This window comes from Aulonocara sp. 'chitande type north' Nkhata Bay, linkage group LG9 (assembly GCF_057382095.1).
Source record: "Aulonocara sp. 'chitande type north' Nkhata Bay isolate Kocher_YH1m ecotype deep benthic linkage group LG9, A_spYH_male_GT1.1, whole genome shotgun sequence".
In the NCBI taxonomy this organism is placed as follows: domain Eukaryota; kingdom Metazoa; phylum Chordata; class Actinopteri; order Cichliformes; family Cichlidae; genus Aulonocara; species Aulonocara sp. 'chitande type north' Nkhata Bay.
The window spans coordinates 17,929,843-17,951,910 of NC_141352.1; the positions used below are offsets into that span (position 1 = coordinate 17,929,843).

The 22,068-nt window shown below is 41.7% G+C and overlaps 2 protein-coding genes across 2 annotated transcripts; one reads left to right on the top strand and one right to left on the bottom strand.

The window, feature by feature from the left end:
• The first annotated feature begins 14,188 nt into the window (after positions 1 to 14,188).
• On the top strand, positions 14,189 to 15,840 carry crhb (corticotropin releasing hormone b). The gene is made up of 2 exons (XM_086306198.1): positions 14,189 to 14,392; positions 14,955 to 15,840. The coding sequence occupies exon 2, from the start codon at positions 14,975 to 14,977 to the stop codon at positions 15,476 to 15,478; it is 504 nt and encodes a 167-aa protein (XP_086162324.1). The 5' UTR covers positions 14,189 to 14,392; positions 14,955 to 14,974; the 3' UTR covers positions 15,479 to 15,840.
• Positions 15,038 to 21,916, bottom strand: trim55b (tripartite motif containing 55b). Its single transcript, XM_086306197.1, has 8 exons — positions 21,383 to 21,916; positions 20,971 to 21,140; positions 19,527 to 19,704; positions 19,281 to 19,376; positions 18,398 to 18,631; positions 18,263 to 18,285; positions 17,752 to 17,876; positions 15,038 to 17,656 (listed from the first exon to the last, which is right to left on the bottom strand). The coding sequence occupies exons 1-8, from the start codon at positions 21,500 to 21,502 to the stop codon at positions 17,484 to 17,486; spliced, it is 1,119 nt and encodes a 372-aa protein (XP_086162323.1). The 5' UTR covers positions 21,503 to 21,916; the 3' UTR covers positions 15,038 to 17,483.
• Between the last annotated feature and the right edge of the window lie 152 nt (positions 21,917 to 22,068).

Consider the following 22,068-nt stretch of genomic DNA (forward strand, 5'->3'; position numbering starts at 1 on the left):
AGCAGCACGCTGGTCATAAATGGACACTTTGTCGTGGTTAAGTGCCTCCAATGTGCCGCCTCAAATAAGACCACTAAATTGAGCCGGCACCTCGGTCGCTCATTCCAGAGAAAACTGTATTTTGTGACCTTGGGCATACAAAGCTCGAATGTATGGTGGTGCTGCCTTTCAGAAACCACTTTTATCTAACGCCTGTGCACAAAGACGAGAGAAACCTGGCGTAAGGAGCTCAAATTCTGCACCCCTGAGCCATGAAAAGATCTGAGCATGAATGAACCTTTATGAGGAGTTTTTGGATCTCAGCGTGCAAAGCAGATTTCCACCTCAGTTATCCTTCAAAGGGGGGGGGGATCTTCTATTGAATGAACAGTTTCAGACTGTGACAGCATCTAAAGAAGGCTCGAATCTGTTTTCAAAGCAAAGAGCGACGCTCCTCCACCTCACCACCCCTCAGGTGCTTGATATCATTTGGTGTTCCTCTTAATTTGTCCACACTTGCTCGCGCTCTGAGGATAGATGCGAGATTGTGGTATTTCAAAGGCGGGACTCCCGCTGCTCTGTTGCCATCTTAGATTCAGCAGGAAGTGAAGAGAGCTATTATAATGAGATGTGATCAAAATGGTCAAAGTCAGCAATTCTTTTGAGAGGGTCTTTCATTTCCATTATATGCAGCCTCTACAAACACCCTAATGAGAATACATAACACACACACACACACACACACACACACACGCACACACACACACACACACACACACACACACATCTGCACTCACATCAACTTTTCTGCTCTGCCTCCTTCCTCGAAGAAGCACCTCAAAGTGAAACCGACTGCCGTGCTGCTTCTCAGGTTTATTCTGAGGGTTTTAAAGTGTTTCCTCCAGAGTGGGGATTTGTGGATAATTTACACTACAGCTTGTTTTACTCCTTCCTGCATACGTGATGCCGGTCACGGGTAATGCAGAGTGACAGCCTCAAGGCGTCGACTCCATATGCACTTCCAAATAAAACATGATGATTCAGTGTTGGAGACGATTTAGGAAGGATAACAGATGCCGAATCCGTTTTCTTATCCTTTACATGCTCTTACAGGCAGGGTGTAGGGGTGAAACAAAGCAGCATCTTGACTGCAATTGTGTGAATCACCTCAGGCTATGTACAGCCTACTTGTGGTTAGTTAGGCTCCTGATCCTTCTGCCCTGTTTGAAAAATCACTGCCAAACCAAGTTAAACTAAACTACATCCACCCTGAGGCTCAGCGTTATATCACACAGCTCAATCAGGCGGATGGGTGCATATATTTAGTCGTTTTTTGTACTGTAGGTTTATTTATGTGAAGCAGACGAAAGAAATGTGCACATACACATGCACGCCAATGCCAAGACAACAAACCTGAGCACGGTGGAGAGTGATGGCTTCCAGCTCAGTGCAGAAGGAAGGATTGGGTTTGGGCCAGTATCCAAAATCCCTCATCTAATTAATGTTTACATAACTGCAGGTAATGAAATTCACTCTCACTGATGTTGAGAGGGGTCAAGGAGCTTGGGGAAGCCCACCGGAGTTGACAATCGCCTGTGTGGGAGTTGTCTGCACAGCCCAGTGAGCTGGACACATCGGGGAGGGGAATAAAGAAAACACCCTAATTACAAATCATTGGTCACAGAACAATTCAGTAGTCAAACAGAAAGTTATTGGATGGATCGAGTGTAGCCTTCCAGCTATGATCATTGAATATTTGCTCACTGCAACCTGTCTAATTTAGCTGCCAATAAAACATTTTTTGCACTGAGGTAAGGATGTTAAAGCAAACCTTAAGCATGAGGCAAAGTAATCAGACAAACACTGCTGATTAGTAAAAGTGGAAACAATAATTAGATCTGAAAATGCAGGTACTCAAATATAATGACCTGTGAATGAATTCTTTGCTTTTTTTTTCAGTCATGCTGCAAAGAAAAACTCCCATTGGAGAGCACTTAACGAGTTTTTAAAGGCACTGTGATTTAATTGCGAGGAAAGGCAATTTAAGTCGCTGGCTCGACAGGGATAAACTTCACCTTTACTCCATGTGACATATATTATTTTTATTTTCAAGTCACCTCATTAGGCAAACATTGTCACTGTCGGCCAAATGAGAGCTAACTCGACTTAGTACGAAGTAATCAAAGGAAGACTTTGTTGTCACAGTGGCAAAAAATAATGGTGTTGTGACAGGAACAATTTTAATTTGATTAAAAAAAACAACAACAAAATAAAACAAAAAAGACTTACTACATTGTCTGTGCTAATACAACGACTGGCCACTTCATTAGGTATACTTTGCTAGTACCAGGTTGGACCCCATGATTCTTTGTGGGATATTTTCCAAGGTGCAGGAAACATTCCTCAGAGATTTTGGTCCATGTTGACGTGACAGCATCACAGCTGCTGCAGATTTGTTGGCTGCACATCCATGATGTGAATCCGTGTCACCAAAGTAGCGCTATTAAACTGAGATCTGGTGAATCTGGAGGCCATCTGAGGACTGTCACGTTCAAGAAACCAGTTTGAGATGGTTTGAACTTTGTGACATGAAGAGTTTTCCTACTGTGAACAACAATCAGAGGATGGACTCACTGTGTCATACAGGGATGAACATGGACAGCAGGAACACCCAGGTAGAGTGTGGTATTTAAAGATGCTCAGTTAGTAACAAGAGGCCAAAAAAACCCCATATCATACTGTATTGCACCACCACAGCTGCCAGCCTGAACCACTGACACCAGATTCTGACCCTACCATCTAAATGTTGCAGCAAAAGTCAAGACTCGTCAGATCAGCGACATTTTTCTAATCTTCTGTTGGCAAATTTTGGGGAACCTGTGCAAAATGTAGCCATTGTTCTTGTTCTTAGCTGACAGGTGTTACACCTGGTGTGGTCTTCCGCTGTTGTAGCCAATCTACTTCAAGGCTCAATGCGTTGTGCATTCAGAGATGCTGTTCTGCATACCTTGGTTGTAATAACTGGTTATTTGAGTAGGTGTTGCATTCCTAGCAGCTTTGAAGCAGTCTGGCCATCCTCCTCTGAATTGATTGATGATTGTACAGGAAAATCCCAGTAGATCAGCAGTTTTTGAAGTACTCAGACCAGCCCGTCTGTGACCAGCAACCATACCACTTTTATAGTCACTTAAATCACCTCTTTTTTCCTCCATTAAGTTCAGTTAGAACTTAAGCCACTCTTCGTGACCATGTGTACATGCCTAATTGCATAGAATTACTGTCATGTGAGTTGCATTAATAAACAACTTAGTGTAGACTGAAGTTAAAGATCAAAAAGTGCATCTAAAAATTACATTTACAGGTTACGTCAAAAACAGTTATGATGCAGTTTGACTGGGAGTAGAAATTTACAGAAGGCTGCCTATTAAAGTGAACTGTAATGTGTTATGCATGGCAAAGATACAAGTGTGGAGATACTGGATAGGCTTTTTTAAAGCTTAGGATGATGGTATAATGTGAATCATACAACAAAGAGCAGATTTGGAGGTTGAGGCAAGATGTTGTAAGCAGCTTACACATACAGCGACCGGCGTTAGCCAGCAAAATTCAAGTGTTAAATCTACAGATAGAACTATTTAATTCTAACAAAGGCTTCAAAAGTTCAAAACTGGATGCTAAGACAGGCCAAAAGTAGAGAGTCTTGTAGCAAAAATAGGACATACGGTAAGAAAAGGCAGTAAGAAAAAGGACAACAGACAAGTAGAGATCTAGCTTTTGTCACAGTTTAGTTTTTATAGAGCAAAATTAAATTTGCCTCTCACTGGTGCATCGGCTCATGAGTGGCAGGATATTTTAAGGTATGCCAAAGCTGCCAAAGCAGCCGAAGCAGCGATGGTGTATAAACTCAGGCAATATATGTAGAGAAGAACATGAAAAGCTCACGTGATAGCTGGACTCAGACACAGCAGTGCTCAAATGTATCATTATGCTCTAAGTGAAACTAGTTTTGTAGGAGGAGGGAAAGAATCATCACTAATATCAAGGCAGCCCAGAGAAGTAGTTGTAGTCTATGTGCATTACAGAATACAACTTCTCTTACATCAAAATATAAAGTGCAGGTCATTGATGCCTTCGGACCAAAGCCTGTTGGTGGTTCCTCGTTCCTGACCGAAAGCTAAAGCATTCGAGGTTGCATCTTCTAAACCACAGAATGCACTTCCACTATGCTACATTTGAGATCTATGGACTTGATTTTATTTTAGCTTTAGACTTGACTTGAAACGTGGACAAATAAGGCAAATATTTTTTCCAGGCTTACCAGCAAGCTACACTCACTACACATTACGCATACAGGAGTTGCACAACCCTGGAAACACTCATCATGAAGCTCCCGGTGCACGGTTTTCGTGTTGATGTTAATGCCAGAGGGGTTTGAAACTCTGCAGTCACTGAGTCACCAGAACGCTGGTGACTTTTATGCAGTACACTACAGCAGTTTCTGAAATACCAACCCAACGATGCTACGTTCAAGATCACTTAAATTGCCTTTCTTCCCCATTTCTAAACTCAGTTTCAACTTCAGCATCTGGTATTTACCATGTCTCCATGCCTAAATATAGGTATGAAATTAGATATTTGTGTTAATCAGAAGTTAAACAGGTGTATACTATGAAGGTAGCGAACGGGTGTATACTATGAAGTTGACGCCAGCAAGTAGCTAGGCTAGTGTTGCTAAGCTAGCTTAACTTAGCAAAACGACTGGAACACAAAGTAAACAGTGAGCCTTGAGTCCATTCATTGATAACTTTGCTCTCCCTTTAATCAAAAAGGGTTACAGTGTGACTGGGTTTATTGCTAACATCTGGCAATTTTCATAGAATATCAAAGTTTTCACCATTAACAGTCTCCAATAAAAACTTAGTTTAACTAGCAAAAATACTGGTTGCTCCTGTTTTGAAATGTGACCAGATTGTAGAAAGGTGAAACTCATCTTGCTTACGTCACTGCCCATAATGGCGTACTTATGTCTGTGTGCTTTCTACGTCAAAGGGTGTTTTCTTTGTGCATTAGCAGCACCGGGGGACAGTTACATCAGAACCTCAGTGTTGCTAAATATTTGGATGACCGCCCATCACCACTGCATCGAGAAGGGACCGGTGAAGGACAGTGCAGTTCCTGGCACGTCTCCTCTGTTTGTCAGCTGTTTTGGCGTTGCTCAGACTAACTTGTCCAGTCACTCATGCTGATGAATTTAGTAGACAAGGCTAGCTTCAGTGTCCAACCACCTGCTATAAATGCCTGTATCTTCCTCTGTTTTCTCTAACCCTGTTCCCTCGGACTCTTTCCTCTTTCCCGGGAGGGTTAAGCTTGGTGGTGAGAGGTTTCTTACAGAGGACCTCTTCAGATTAATGTGTGTATCTCTGCTGATTGATTCATTACATTAGTTTTATTCGACTAGTTCAGTAGATTGAGGTGGAAGCTCTGGAAGCTTTTAAATTACAGCCACTCAATCGAATTAATCACGAAGTACAGGGTTCACACCAGCAGTGATTCTCTCTGACACAGTTAATGCTCTCAGCATAACAATATATTTATGAAAACATATTATTCACTGTACAGCAACAAAAGCTTTAACACGCTTTTTCTTATTGTATTAGGAGCCGCTTTCTTTCCAAGTTCATTTTTGTGCCAACCGTTTTTAGGGTAACACGATTTGCTCGGGTTTCTGTGAAGAAAGGATGAATATCTTTTGGTTCCCCCCTTTTCCCCCCCGAGTGCTGCTGTCTGGTGTGATTGTCTCATTTTTTATTTTGGCCTGCTGCCACTGTGTGATCAGTGCCTGTTAGCTCCTCAAACAGGCTCAGGGAGAAGCCAAAGAGGGAATATTGACACCTACACAAACAATTAGGGAAGAGGAATACTTCCCAATTTACAGTAGAAAAATCTCAGTCATCTTCTGATGTTAACAAGTAAAACAGGAAAAAAAAAGAAAGCAATGGATGAGTCACTCATTTTGCTCTGGGGTAAAACATGTGCGGATGTACAGAATGTCTTTATTTGAGAGACACTCTCTTAATGATCTTCTAATGTGATAAACACCAAAATCAAGACTGTGGGTTCTTTATGGTAAAGATAGTTTCTGCAGAAGGGTCTCAAAATATTTTCTTGACCCAATTTGCTGCTCCATCGTTTTTTTTCCCCCTCATTAGACTAGCCACTTCCTGAAAAACAACAATGCATCTCATAGCTGATTTCACTTCATCTTCAGTGGCTTGGGTTCTGTCTAATGTGATGGAGGACATTCGTTATGTGTGCTATGGGGCAAATGCCCAGCGTGATCATCTGAGAAGACTCAGTTTGTGCACAAGGCATGAAGAGCCATGAAGACACACACATATATAAAAGCGGACAATCTCTGTTAGAAACCGGGAACTTGGAGTCAGTTTGATGAAGGGGATGCCAGCAGCATGTTTGCTCTCTGTTCGGGAACTTTACTACACTGTTGAAAGTAAAATGTGTCTTGCTTGACACATCGGTGTAACTTTGTGCTGAACATTGGGGGGGGGGGGGGGGGGGGGGGTCAAGATCTCTGTCTAAATAAATAAATAAATCTAGGTAAATTCCCAGATGATTAAACATGCAACTATTTTTCTGGTAATAACTGAAATTAGTAAAGAAAATCAACAGCCTATTTATGCAACATAACTCATAATATTATTGGGGGGGGGGGGGGGGGTAGGTTGTATTGGTTGAGTCTGATTATTTGGGGGGGGGGGGGGGGGGGGGGGGTCATAACCCCCCTGGAAATTACACCCCTGGCTTGACATAGGACTTTCAGCTCCTCAGAAGCAGTAACAGGGCAGTTTTCTGTGTTTTTTTATTTTATAATGTGCCAAATGTTTTCAAAGGTCTTGACTCCAGGCATGCCACTTTAGCACATGGATCCTTTTGGAGCTACACTGACAAAACGTAGTTTGGCATTTTCTTGCTGAAATAAGCAAGATACTTCCCTGTTCTTCTTCATGCATGCCTTCCTCGGTCCACAGATGGTACCCATGCATTGTACATTAATAAATTATGGGCTCTGGATTTTGATCTATACCGTGGTACAACCTTTCAGTCCTCTTTATCTCCTAATTTCCACAAAAGTATTTCAAAAAGTTTTATTTGTAAGACCATAGGGTGGTTTTATATATATGTCTAATAGACTCCAGTTTCTCTATGTGAATGGGGAGTTACTTAAGGAGTTCCACAGGGTTCTGTGCTAGTACCAGTTTTATTTACATCATACATGCTTATACAGGCACGGAAAACATGTTTATTGCTATGTGACATGATACTGAACTCTATCTGTGAAGCCACATGAGACAGACCAATTAGTCAGACTACAAGTGTCACGGGTTGCCGGGGCAAGCCGTGTGTATTATTAAAGGACCCAAGATGCAGGTGGCTTCTGAAGTGAGCAAGCTTTATTGCGACAGTGATATACCAAACAAAGGAAAGGGTGGCAAGAAACAGAACTGAAAACACTCTAAACTGGGAAAACTAAAACTTAAAAAACAAAAAAAGAACATAAATGAGGGTACCTTGCAGGGAGAACGTGGGGAGAATGCACAGGAAGATGGAGGAAGATACACAGACGAACCAGCAATGAAGACGAGGGAACTCGTCTGGGAAATCAGGGAATGGGAAACAGGAGGGAGGCACAGCTGGGAATAATTGGACATAAGGAGACAGGGGGAGTGAAACTAGAATCACTGACGAGAGACACGAACCTTCAAAATAAAACAGGAAACACCAACTGAACACACCACACACAAAAAGGAGAGTACAAAAACCCAGAATAAACAAAACCACAGAATAATAATAAACTAAAACATAAACACGGAGTCACAGACAATGCATATAAGATAATGCATATAAGATGTTTCAGCTGGTGTAAATGAATACGCATATTTCAAATAAATATAGGCTCATTGAATTCTGGTTTTATTTAAATAAAACCTTTTTTGTTTCCTTTGTTTCTTTATTTGTTTTGCAACAAGATTTTTGCTGTAAATGGTTTAATCAAGGAAAACAGAAACAAAAAACACACAAGATGCAGCAAGCATGCTTAGGTAAAGAAAGGGAGAAAAGACCACACACTTCTATACACTGACAGGTTTTATCTCATTAGCCCACCAGTTGACATAAATAGATGCTGCAGTTTTTGAAACTGATGGCATCTTCTCAGCAAATTCCAAAACACCGCCACAGACATTAAAAATATTACATAAGAAAAATATTACAGGGGTATAACAGCCGTTATAACCATTTGAATCCACTTACTGGGAACTAGCTCTGTCTGATAAACTTCCATTTGGTCATAACCCACATAAAGAGCCCTTATGTAAAAATACCTGAGGTAACCACTGATCGCTGTGAGACAGAGCAGCATGATGGACATTCACAAAGACAGGAAGAAACCTGTTCAACCATTTCAGCCTTTATGCCTCTGATTGCTACATGGTGTGCGGAGAGCTGTGTTGAAAGGAAGAAGAGTGCTTTTAAGGTTGTTAGCGCTCTGAGACAATCCAAGATTAGAATAAAGAAAGCTGTTTGAAATGTTTCTTGCCTGGCTGTTTTCTGTCACTTTGATCTGTATAACTGCCAGCATCAATGTATTTGATGTTTGTCAATCTTGAAAGGAGACGTGACTTTTTATTTTTTTTGAGAAATTCCTGCCACTGATCACACTTTATAGCTGCATAACGATTAGACAAAATTAATGAATTATAGATGATTCGCAGCTTAGCCATGAGGGTGCACAGCGAAGACAGCATCAGCATATATGTTCAGATTAAGTGGCCCCAAAGAGACAATTATGGTCAAAGTGTATTATCAAAGAGAAAACTGGGTTACAATTTTGCTAGAATGGCTTTGGCCTAGATTTCTCCAGAGACAGTTTTTTCCTTTCTTTTTTTTTATCACACTCTAGGATTGGAGATTTGCTGTCTCATGCCTTTGAGTGAAATGTTAGAACAGTATGTCACGTATCACTGAAATAAAGTTTCACTAATAATAACTTGAAATCATGCACAGAAGCAGAACATTTAGTATTTCCTGAAACGGAGACAGGCCCCTAAATATGTCTCATTTCACAGGATAAATCTGAGAAAACTGACTGAGCCAACATATTCAGTTCACATAATGTGACTGCTGGACAAATGACAGGAAATTACCAGTCAAATCAAAGTTTAGCAAAGAATGATGCGTCAACATCTCTGCAAGCATTGTACTAACCCATATGACATGTCTGTGAAAACATTTACAAAGCTGGACCCCCTTTCCTTCAGAGCTGCTTCATGCTGTTGTTACGTCCCCCCCACCATGGCGGAGGCAAAGGTAGGAAGGAGACAGCAACACTGGACAACCACAATCAATGAAGGAGGAAGACCACAGAACAGTTAAGTATCAGGCAGGATTTATTGGGTGCTTGCCTGGATAGTCAAACTTAACAACAGTAAAGAGGTGGGGGAGGAGGACTGAGCGGTTGATCCAAATCAAAGAAAGTAATAAAACAAAAAGAGGTCGGTAGCTTCCAGGGCCTAGCCTAACTGAAAGAAAAATGCAAAACAAAAGGCCTACCTAGCTACTCGATAAAAGTCAGTGAAAACATACAAGGGTGGCATCAACCGCATAACCTAGTGTGACTAACAGAGTAAAATCTACAACCAGTGTATAGGGTACCCCGGCTTACCTGTCCAGCCTCCCACCACACACAACATAAAGATGCCTGTTCGCAAATGTTTGTCAAAGCAGAAGCCAGCAGCCACCAGCTGGCCAGGGAGCGGCTCATTTGTAGTGTTCCTTGGAGTGTGATTGGCCAACTGAGCCCAGACCAGCCAATAGACACCTGCCAATCAACTTCGAACTGGCCAATCAGAGGAGGCCTGACGCCTGAAAGATAAACAGAACACAAAACAGAGCACAAAAGCAAAGCCACACCCCTTGGCACGTAACACTGTAGATTCAACAAGGTGCTGGAAACATTTCTCTGGGATTTTGGTCCACATTGACACACAGCATCACGCAGTTTCTGTGCATTTGTTAGCTGCACATCCATGATGTAACTCTCCCATTCCACCACATTCCAAAGTGCTATGTTGGATTGAGATCGGTGACTGTGTGGTTGTAATCAGTAAGTTACTGTTGCCTTCCTAGCAGCTTTGAAGCAGTCTGGTCATTCTCCTCTGACATCAGCAGGACATTTTCACCCAGAGAAGTGCTGCCCGCTGGATCTTTTCTCTTTTTCAAGTCATTCTCTGTAAACCCTAGAGATGATTGTGTGGGAAAATCCCAGTGGATCAGCAGTTTGTGAAATACTCGGACCAACAACAGCCATGTCACATTCACTTAAATCATCTTTCTATGCCATTCTGATGCTCATTTTGAACTTCAGCTGGTTGTCTTGACCCTGTCTACATGCCTGAATGTAATGATTTGCTACCATGTGACTGTATATAAAAAATATAATTTACAAACCTCCTCCTTGGTCGGCAGTCATATTTAACTGGTTTGTCACACTGAAAGTGACAGTATAGTATGTAGTGTCCAGATTAGAAGATAATCTGGATTGTAATCTACTGTACAGTCTCATCTTTTCCTACGTATAAACAATACAAAAGAATTAATGTTACTAATAAGCCTTAGGATTCTATAGGGCTCTTATTTAAAATGCGTGACCCTCGTGCTCACTATTGCACTGGTTTACACACTCCCTCCTCCTCTTTTACTGTTATTTGAGTGACCTTTGCTGAAAACCTTAGACCTCAGCTGTTCCAGGGAATCACTTAAAAAGAATAATGAAACTACGTATCAGTGACATCTTTAAATATTTTATACCTTTATGGGAGCAAACAGGGTCTCGTGGCAAAAGGCAATGGCAGCCAGCCAGGTGCACAGCTGATTTTGGTGTTTTTATGTGATTTATACAACAAAAAAAAGGCTTCAAACTCTCCAATCGATCCTTTTAATTACAGGTATTAAATATTGTCTATTTAATTTTTAATCGAAATATAAAATTAGCTTTTTAGACGAGCTCTGTGACAAACTGGCGAACTCACTTCTCGATCTATGACAGTGAGAATAAATGGACTAATGGATGGAGGCTTTTTAGATTAAAGAACTTAGTATAGTTTATGTCTTTCTTAACAAACAGAAAAGAGATTCTAAACTTAAAAAAGACTCAGTATCTTTAAGATATCAGGACAGAGTAAGAACAAAGCTGGCAGAATTATCTCTTAAAATGACTATAAGCACAGAATATGAACTCAAACTTTTGGTTTCCCAAAAAGTAATCTGCAGGTATTCTGTAGTTACAAAAACACATACTGTAATTACCAATTTGTTACTTGCTTATTCAACTTAAACACTGGAGCTATTCTGGGCTCTGTTATGAGTTCCAGTATCATCCTTACAGGCATTATTTCCCTTTCACAACGTTTGTGTGACAAGACTGGCAACCACTATGTGAACGAGTAAAAGTGAAGCTTCTGGCCTGCACGTGCTAGATCGTTACAGACAGATGGCCCTCGGGGGGCTTCGCTGCATTACAGAGAACTTTGCGTCACACGTTCTCATACGGGTTACCGTACACGGTCTTAGGAAGAGCCAGAGAAAGCCAGCCGTGTCACATTTAATTTTTCAAGATGTGATGACATTGAAACCTTCAAAAGATTGCTTTGTGTCAAATCCTGAAACATTCATCAAAACAGTTCTTTTCAAAAGCAGCTGGGGTTCACTGAAGAACACTTTAACATTAAGCCACCCTGTGGGGATACTGGCAGATCTCCTCTTGCATAGCAAAGTAAACTTCTTAGCCTTAAATAGCCATGGTTGAAGCGTATATGTTTAACAATATAACTAGTTGGCTGATTGTATGAAAGCTTTGAGTAGTTTTGTGGTCAACTGTAAAACAAGAAATGCCATTTCTGTAAAATTGTCCATGTCTTTTTTCTTTGTAAAATGAAAGGCCAGGCTCTCACTTCTATTAGAGGTGTTTTTATAACAGGTTATTTCACTGCACTATAAACCAGAAGGACACCTCAGCAACAAGACTGAGGTCAGGTGGTAGTCTAGCCCTGGGCTCTGCAGTCCCAGCGATCGCACTCACTTAAGCAGCGAGAGTGACTTTGATTATTAAAATTTTGTTTGTGAAAGTCAAGCATGCATTAGGAAAAACACGCTTCTATCCACTGGAGAAAGCTGTCCAATTATTCACAAAGGGAAAGTTCACCGAGAAGCACCGGAAAGGCAAATGATCAAATAATGAATCTGCTGCAGAGGAGAATTTGCTCTTCTGACAGTGATTCTGTAAAATACTTTTTCTTTGGCAATTTGCAGTTTGTGTGCTGTGGAAATCCAATTTCATCTATTCATTTTGAGTGTCTCACCAAAAGATGCCAGCGGGAAAGGTGGCAACATTCCAGTTTTCCAGGACAAATCATTTGGGTTTTATCTAATGTAATCATCTAAAAGACTCGCTCTAATTGAGCAAAGAGAGAGATAATAATTTAAGCCCAAGTCTTTTCCGGGGTTGCATCACAGAAGAGGATTTCTCTCCCAGTGATCTGTCCAGGGACAGTGATTTGAAAATGAGGTGATGTGAATTGACCACGAGCAGTCCCTCTCTCATGGCGGTGTTTTCTATTTGTGTCAGCCAACATGTGTTTCTCATGATGGGACCTGACACGTCCCTTTGAGCGGTAACGGAGCATGAAAAGTGACAAAGTCGAGAGGCTAGGGGAAACAAGGTTTTTGCATATTATCCTCTAATCCACTAAAACCAATATAGGTAATGCATGAATCTTGGAAGACAGGACTTTCTTTCTGAAGAAAAACCATCCTGCACTTCATGACTACATTTACACAATCAAATGTTCCCCCTCTGCTCTCTCTTCCTTTCTCTTTCCAGAGTGGTTGATTTTACTTGAGTGCACACTACCTGTTAGGTCACTTTGACCTCTACATATGTTTGAATCGTACTCTTTCCCGGTCTGAATATCTGAATGAAATGGATTTACTGTTAAGGATTAAATGGAAGGGTTGCCTTACAATGCATTCTAATTTTAGTTGCAAGTATGAAAGAGCCATCTTTTTATCAACATATTTTGCCATATGGGAATCCACATCCTCTGTCTCTGCCTTTGTGGAAGAATTAGTGCTCATTTAATGACAATGCAAACTAAAAGGCCTCTCTACCAATGCCAGTGTCCTAGCTCATCATTTAAAAGAAGGCCATCTGGATCCAACCAAAGTATAATAGCCAACTTTCCACCAAGTTTCATGAATTTCAGCCAGGTTGTTTTTACTTAAACTTGCTTACAGACAAACTAATAAACAAATGGAACTGAAAAGAAATCATCTGCCATTGTGGAGGAATTGCTTGTTTTAAGGTATTGCACAAATGTTTGGGTAAATGTAAAGCAGGTAAAGCAGACAGAAACACAAAGTTAAAGATTTGAGCTTTTTAACATTCTAATCGCTTTTCTAATACTCGGATAAGCGCTTCATCTTGCAAGTGTGGCTTGGCGGTGGGCCCCTCTGGAGCAAGGTGGCCAAGGCACCGATTGGAAGAGGTGGTGACGTATATATGTGCAGCAGCAATGAATCACTGGGAGACAATACCTCTCTCTCTCTCCCAGCCTGATGTGTTTGCAAATGCACTTTCACTGAATGCAACACAGGGCAGATGGAAAACTGCTTTGGAATACTTGTGGTGTAAAATGCAGAGACAAAGTGAGTCCTGAAGATTGCACCAAAATGTCATACCTGAAACTACCGCACTTCCACAGTGTTACATAACTTTTGCAATTTTGTAGGCAATAGCAGTCACTGTATGGTGTCCTCAGATGAGGAAGGTTTTTTTTCCCTTTGTCTTTTATAAGACACATGATGAAAATGAGCAGTGACTGATAAGAAGAAAAAAACATAGTTCCAGACTTATCTCGTCTAAATATTACTTTTTAACTTCTGATTATTTGCCACATGGAGTCCAAAACCCTTGGAATTATTTTTCAACTAACAAACTCAAGTGAAAATGCCGGCAGGTGTGTCACCTATAGGCCTATTCTGAAAGCGCCGAGGTAGACGCTCGTGCACGTGCGCGCGCACTCACATATGACTCATCTCATCTAAACTAAAGCACTTTGTCAGAGGCGTCCATTCACGTTACACCCATGCAAGAACGCGCAGACTCAATCTCAGCTTGGAGCGCGACACTTATAGTGAGGGTGGCTATATAAGTCCATTCAGCATCTATCCTTTAAGTAACTATATACTTGATTCCTCAAAGTGAAGTGAAGGAGGGCGGCATCTCGCCAACTACCTGGCAACCTACACGGCTGTAGCGGACCACCTCTAAAGCCTGAAGGTAAGAAAAGTTTCATTAATTTTACCCACATTTTGAATTCGTATTTTTCCCTCTTTTAGCATTTTAGTTATTCTTTTCCCAAGCACAGCTCAATGCGACTTTGCTTAATTAAAGACTTCTTTGTGCTTCACAGCAAACATTTAAAAACTGTATTTGTAGATGATAAAGTGGATTTGTAGATGATAAAGTGGATTTTTGGCTTTGCTGATACCTTTCTATTCTCATTTCTGATTTCATTTTTGGGGATGGACTAAGTATAATGATAGAAGACAATAATTCCTCATTCTAATCTTCGAGCTTCCTTTACGCGTAAATATTCCACATCGCTGATCAGTTGTACAATATATAGTCTCCTTACTAATAACAGGTGGCAACAGATCGCAAAATATCTTACAATAATAAAAATAAACTGCGGCAGCAATAGTTATAATTTGCCCGTTACATTATTGCAACGTCTCTTTTACGTGCGTAATTGCCTTTTTACGCGGCACATCTCGCGCCACAGCAAAAAAAACGAGCTTGCCAAAATTAAATAACCCAATGTATTTCTTTTTCTTCCCAGATTCCTGTTGAAATCCTGACATGAAGCTCAATTTATTCGGTACCGCCGTGATTCTGCTAGTTGCCTTCTTACCGCGCTACGAATGTCGGGCTATTGAGAGCCCTGGCAGTACTCTGCGCGTCCCAGCTCTACAAACCCAAAACTCCCAGCAGCTGCAATCCGGCCCGATTCTGGAGAGGCTTGGGGAGGAGTATTTCATCCGACTGGGCAACGGGGACTCGAACTCTTTCCCATCAACGTCCATGTATCCCGGCGGATCACCTTCCATCTTCAACAGAGCTTTGCAACTCCAGCTGACGCGGCGTCTTTTACAGGGTAAAGTTGGGAACATCAGGGCGCTCATAAGCGGCTTCGGAGACCGCGGGGACGACTCGATGGAGAGGGGAAGAAGGTCCGAGGACCCGCCAATATCCCTGGATCTGACCTTCCATCTGCTCCGGGAGATGATGGAGATGTCCAGGGCGGAACAGCTGGCTCAGCAAGCGCAGAATAACAGAAGAATGATGGAGCTCTTCGGGAAATGATTTCCCAGCCCGCCAAAGATCTCCCTTCCCTTTCTTTTTCTTTTACTCCTTCTGTTGTGCATTTTTGCCATCAGCACAAAACATGCTCTGTACAATATAGTGCTGCTTTATCACTTTATTGTTTATAGCTTTAACCTCAAACTATGGAGCATAAACGGGCTTGACTTATAATGAGCCGATTGTACCTTGCCATTTCAATGTTGGTGTCAGATCTGTAGAGATATGCCGTTCTTCATATTTGAGATGAAATACTTTCGTCTGAGACATGAATTGCATTCACAAAATTGGCATTTTGTTTTAGATTATGAATCACTGTATTTATGAAATTTATGTTTGTTAATAAACTTATGTGCAACCAGTCATTTTCTGTTGTGCAACAGAACGTCTTATATCTATATTTTTAATAAAAAAAAAATAAAAGCAATGCTTACATTTCTCTGTGGATATCCTTACATATTAGTTAACACTAACGCCAATAAAAATAAATAAATAATCCCATTAACTTTGACTAGTAATCTGATTAAAACGCACTTTTCTAATGACTTTTAACACATGGATTTGTAGTCCCACATTAAAGAAACTTTGAAAAAAAAAGTAAATAACAACTTTAAGAGTGCACAAATGGCCACAGAATCTCGAGTCTTGCCTATAAATGCTGACTGGTAAAGGTTTGCCTAACTCAGTGCAAACAATTGCATAGGTCTAACCATGGCATTGCTCTGGAGCCAGTTCATGCCTTCTGTCTAACACAGACGCACACAAAAAAAGCTCTAACTGCAGTACTTTGCCAAAAATCTGAACAACCCTTCAGCGCAGTGAACATTCATACAGCGTTCTTCTTCCAAACCCTTAATCCTCAAGAGGCAATTCTCATTATACCAGCAAGAGGCAACCACGCTTAGCTCAAAGATGCACCACTGATAGCTAATTAGTGTCGAAGACACTGTGTGTGTGTGTGTTTATGTGTGAGCGTGTGTATGTGAACGCTGATTCTTGACCCCCAGTGTCAGGCTACGCTAAACAAGAGCAGTGGGTGTGAGTCATCCTATTCTTTTTGGCCCGCGAAGCATCTTGAGGCTTAGTGTGGGATTGAGCCCGTTTGTAAAGGATCCAACTCACCGAGACACGGTGTAAAATAACAGATGGTCGTTGAATGGTGGACTACCTGAGCGGTGGAGTTACAGCAACGTGAGGCCATCGCAGGGCAGCAAATTATTTGCTTTGGTCTAAAAATATGGGAGCACTCATATTTGCTCACTGTGGTCTCATATGTATATGCAGGAGTGTTATCCTGATCATGCAGTGGAGAAGGATGTTAAAAATGTCTGAACAAGCCAAAAAAAGGCACTCACGCATTGAGCTGGATTTCCTTCCACGGAAATATGCCAATAGGAGTGTGGAAAGACGTGTATATAATATGCATGTATCATATATATCATCATGGGAAATAATACCTGTGCCACATTACAATGAAGAATATTAAACATAACGCAAGCAGCCCGATGTAGGAAATACTGAAATGTCACAGTGCTCATTTTATCACTCTGCTACATTACTCACAGAGTTATATCAGTCATCAAGAAGTATACAACAGGGAGGAGAACCAGCGGCTCTCCTATTATGTTTTTTTAATGATGGAGTTTAAGGAGCAAGTCTCAAAAGGTCAACCACATAAAAAAAATATTTGAGTACATCTGAATTCTGCAAAGAGCTGAATGACAGTCAAAGTCCCTCTGTCATTAAGCATGTTCAAAATGAAAAGGAGGAACTAAAGCATCTTTTTTTAATAAGAGAAAAAGAGATTAAATCAGTCCGAATGCTGTGATAGACCAATCACAACAAAAGAGGCAGAAGTAAAACATCTCTGCCTTCCTTAAGATCTACATACACAGATTAGGTTCCCCTCGTGGCTAAAAATGTATCACAGCTGACCTGAGGTCAACATTTAGGAGCAACAATCAATCCTGCTTCTGGTTTAGGTGTTGTCAGGGCCGATGGCTGACAGCTAAGTTGAGGGAGTGCTCGTGGGTGTGCTGGGGGAGGAGCTCATCTGCTGTGGGGGTGCAGAAGGCTGGGCAGAGGTGGCTGAAACAGCACCTCCAGGAACAGTTTGTGATCCTTCTCCTTCCTCAGCACCGGCTCCTGCAGCCTCATCGTCTTCATCCTCATCTTCGTCATCTGTGTGAGAATTAAGGCAAAAAAGGATGAAGGTTAGAGAACTACAACACTGAGGGGTGTGAAGCAAATTAAAGCCGCGATCTCTGTTCCTTTACCTTGGATGAAGTCGATGCTCCGCAGGGCCTTGCCCTCTTTCTTGAAGTCGACTTTGTAGTGATCCATACTCTCGTAGCCAAGCTCTACTTTATCCAGGTGCGCTGCACTGGATGCCTCTTCAATCCTGAGCACATAAGTCTCATTTAGGATATTCACAGGACTAAATGTTGCCTCACAAAGTCATGGTAACACGTCTTAAATATATTCAATCTGTGATGTTTAGCACGTTCGGCAAGTTATTTCAGGATGCCACAGCAGAAGATAGTGATTTGCAACATTTCACAGGATTATTTTCCACAGCTACCAGAGGGGAGGTGTGACCTTGCTCTATTAGAGTTCTGGTTTTATGTGTAAGTGCAGATGTACTCATTCATGAGAATGATTAAAAAACATTAGCTAGAAAGGATTTTGACTTTTACACTGGCGGTGTAGTCTCTCTCTTTTTTGCAAAACCCCTTCATCCTCTTACCAGTGCAATTATTATTATTGAAAAACAAACAGCATACTTACTTTTTGAGGAGAGGCTTTGTGTTCTGAAAGACACAAGGGAGAGTTCAACTGAACATGCACATAAAATACTGATAAACTTTTATGAATTGGCTAAAATTATGTCAAATTTAAACCCCATGTGGTAGCAGCTCTGACCTGCAGGAATAAAGCCATTTCTGGCTCATCCATAGTCTGGATCCCCATCTCCAAGATTTTACAGCTCTCCTCCAGATGGTCTCCATATTTCCTTGTCAGGCCCCGGATATAGTTTACCTTCTCTTCCTGTTCGCCTGTCACCTTCTGACTCATCTCCCTCTTTTTCTCCTCCAGGATAGAGTACAGGTGGTCAAACTTTTCACAAACCAGAGTCTTCTGTCTCCGACTGTTCTCCTGTACGTGCGTGAACAAGTGAAGAAAGCACACACCCACAGGGAAAGATTGTAAATTCTGCAGGTCCATTCTTTATTAATGAGTTCTGGGTGGGAAATGTAGGCAATTCAGTTTCGAAGTACATTAGAATTTCAAAATGAGAGAAAATGCGGTAACTAGTTGTTGTTTTCATTCTTCGGATGTCTAAACACTGCAAAATTCCTTCCGTTCAGTTGGTGCCATGTGCATGACGCCACAGCAGTGACACACAGGGGACTGGAGTCACTCCAGCTTCCTCTCTACTACATCCAACTGTGGCACGTGAACCATAAGAAAGCTGCCTGTTCTCGCCCTATCAATTACACTGCTCGTTTTATTGTCCGTGGAAGTGGGTCGAAGGCAGAATAGGGTGCTCTAACTAGTGTATGTGCACCCAGCGTAGGAGAAAATATGAAAAGGGGAGATTAAAGCAGTCCGTGGAACCAAAACATTTATTTTCCTCTTACTGCCTCTCTGTCTAAATCTCGCAGATGGATAAAAGCAGAAAGAGTGGCCGTGACAAGGACACATTACATCAGTTTGGTTGTCTGTGCAGGTGCATTAGTGTGTGCACGGAGTGAGGCTTGCTGCGTGAGTGAGCGGCCAGGCACTGCAGCAGTCGGACACTGACCTCTATGGCACGACAGGCTTCCTCTAGCTGACTAATGATGCCCTGCATCCTGTCGTTGTTACCAACCACCATGGCAATCCCGTCACTCAGCTCCGTCTAGGGGGCAAGGACACGACAGCATGACTACAGACTCAAATCTGGGGCAAATCTATGATTATACTACGACATACTTCATGATGAAACTGTAAAAAACACATCACCATGGCTGACAGTATTCGTAGCCTTTGTAAGCATCTCGGGCCTCACCTTCTTCGTCTGGTAGATGCTGCTGAGAGGAGCCACCTCGCAGTCTTTGTGGGCTCCAAAGACCTTGCACATGGAGCATATGGGCACACCGTGGGTCACGCAGTAAATGTTGATCTTTTCGTCCTCGTGAATATCACACATGGGCGTTTCTTCCTTTTTCTCTGGTGCTGGTTTGCTGCTGTTGAGGTGCGATGAAAACAGCAGTAGTGTCCTGTGATGCTGCACATTTGACTGCATACTGATGTGACATGCAATGTCAGTTTGATAATGTCACTGTTACACATCTCGGCATCTCAACAGCTTATCGATGACCCATCAGGTGTGCCCTGCCATTCACATGCACTGCCAGCACTGTAATCAATAGGTCATCATCATTGCTGAGTAGTGTGGGAGCAAGCATACATGATTCATGTTTATATAGCTTAAAGGATTTCCCCCCTTCCTTATTTCTTAAGTTTATACGTCACACCATCAGACAAAGATAAAAAATGCAGTTTTTAAATAATGATTTCATTTTTTAAGTGAAAAGTTTATCCAAATGCACCTGCCCTGTGTGAAAAAGTAATCGTAAAGCTTTTGGCGATATCTGACAATGAGTCTTTCACATCACCGTAGAGGAATTTTGGCCTGCTCTTCTTTGCAGAATTGCTTTAATTCAAACACATTTAAAAGGGTTTTTTGAGCACGAACAACCTGTTTAAGGTCCTGACTTTGAGTAGGTGGTTCCAAAACCTTACATTTGCTTGTTTTTAAGGATAAAGGTCACTCTTTGGGGGATGCGAATGTTTACACTTTAGACCGAGGAGATGGTTTAAAAGACGATGACGGATCATTAACTACACCAACTGTCAACCACCTACAATGCAGTCTCGAGATCCGTTTCCCACGCGGCTCAACATCCACTCACACGTTGCATCGGGTGAACTCAACGGGTCACATAATGTGGTCTCACGCAAGATCTCACAGTGATTTCATCTGAAGCCTCAGGTGGTAACGACCCACTGCTTTCTTCCCAGTTTGGCTCGTGTGATGATGGACATGACTACTAGTCAGGCAACGATCTCCTCTTAAGGGGAAATCCCCATTAGGGTTTAAATACCTGGCACTCTCTACGTTTTGGTTTCAGAACTGAAGAAGCATCTCGGTCATCCTATAAACTCTACTCAGGATAATTGTAATGAAATAATGTCACAACAGCAAGAAGTGTTGTGGATATCATGTCATACAAGCCTTTCAGTCATCTGCTGGATAAAAAAATCTGTGTGGATGACTACTGCAAGTAGAAATGCCCTCTCACCCACTGCAGATCTCTGACTCAGAAGCCAGTGTTTCACTTCCTGCTATTATACTTTACTGCAGTTTCACAAATGAAAACATCCTCCTGTCAGACATGAAGAATTCTTTTCATTTTCTGTTATTTTGACAAATGTCTGATCTGTCTCACCTGCTGGATTCTTGTTTGAACATGTCAATGATATTCTCAACCAACAGGTTCCTCTGCAGGCCGTAAACACCATGCCTGTCCAGAATCACCTCGTGTCTGCAGGACGGGCATCGGAAACGGCCACCAGAGGTCAACGAGCCGCTTCTTGTTGGAAGGTACGGGTTTGAAGCCTGTAAACAACAAGTGAAGCTCTGAATAATTACATTGTTTCACTCGGCAGTTAGGAAATATTAATCCAGGGGATTAACAGTCCATAACACAAACTTCAAACCACCATCATTAACATTCAGTCCACATGCTTGTAAACAGAGCCTATGGGTGTTAAATTTATGTCACTATTTGGGTCTTTGATATGTGAAAATTCAGACCAACTTTATAAATAATTACCAATTTGAGCCATTCAATAGCTTACCTGGAAAACATCATTGGCACATTTTCTGCACAGGTTGTGCTGGCAGGGTAGGATGACCACAGGCTTTGTAAACATTTCCAGGCATATTGGACAAATCAGCTGTTTCTCCAAGTTGTCCATGGTGTCAACGATTTCAAACACAACTAAACAACTTAAAAAGTCTGAAAAGTTTAGTATGAAGTCCTTTCTAAAAGCAGTCTATCATAGGCCCAGCTTCAGGCTAAGTAGTAGGCCTGTTATGTTTGTCCTAGAGGGTGTAGACTCCTATCTCCTCTGTGTCAGTTCTGTTTTTAGCAGCTACTGCTGTCACGTCTAAGGTTGCCATTTTTGCCTTGTCCATATTTGAAACTAAGTAGGGCAGTGCTGAACAGCAGCCCATCCCCAGCCTCTTCTACGCTGGGTGCAATGTAGCTATGCGTTTCATAGGGTGGGGGCGAGTGATTTAGCAAGAGATGCAATCATATGACCCATGTGACTTTTAGATCTAAAATTATTGATAGCATCTGAAAATCTCTACTGAAAACACGTAGTTCTCGACACCTTTTTACCATGTTGCCAATCAAGTGCCAGCTTTGCATTAATGTTAACTTAGCAGCAGGAAGCTATCGAATGTGACTTCCGTCAAAGTTTGGAACAGACCATTACGTTAGAGGGAAGATAACAGCGCACAGGAGAGGTTTGTTACA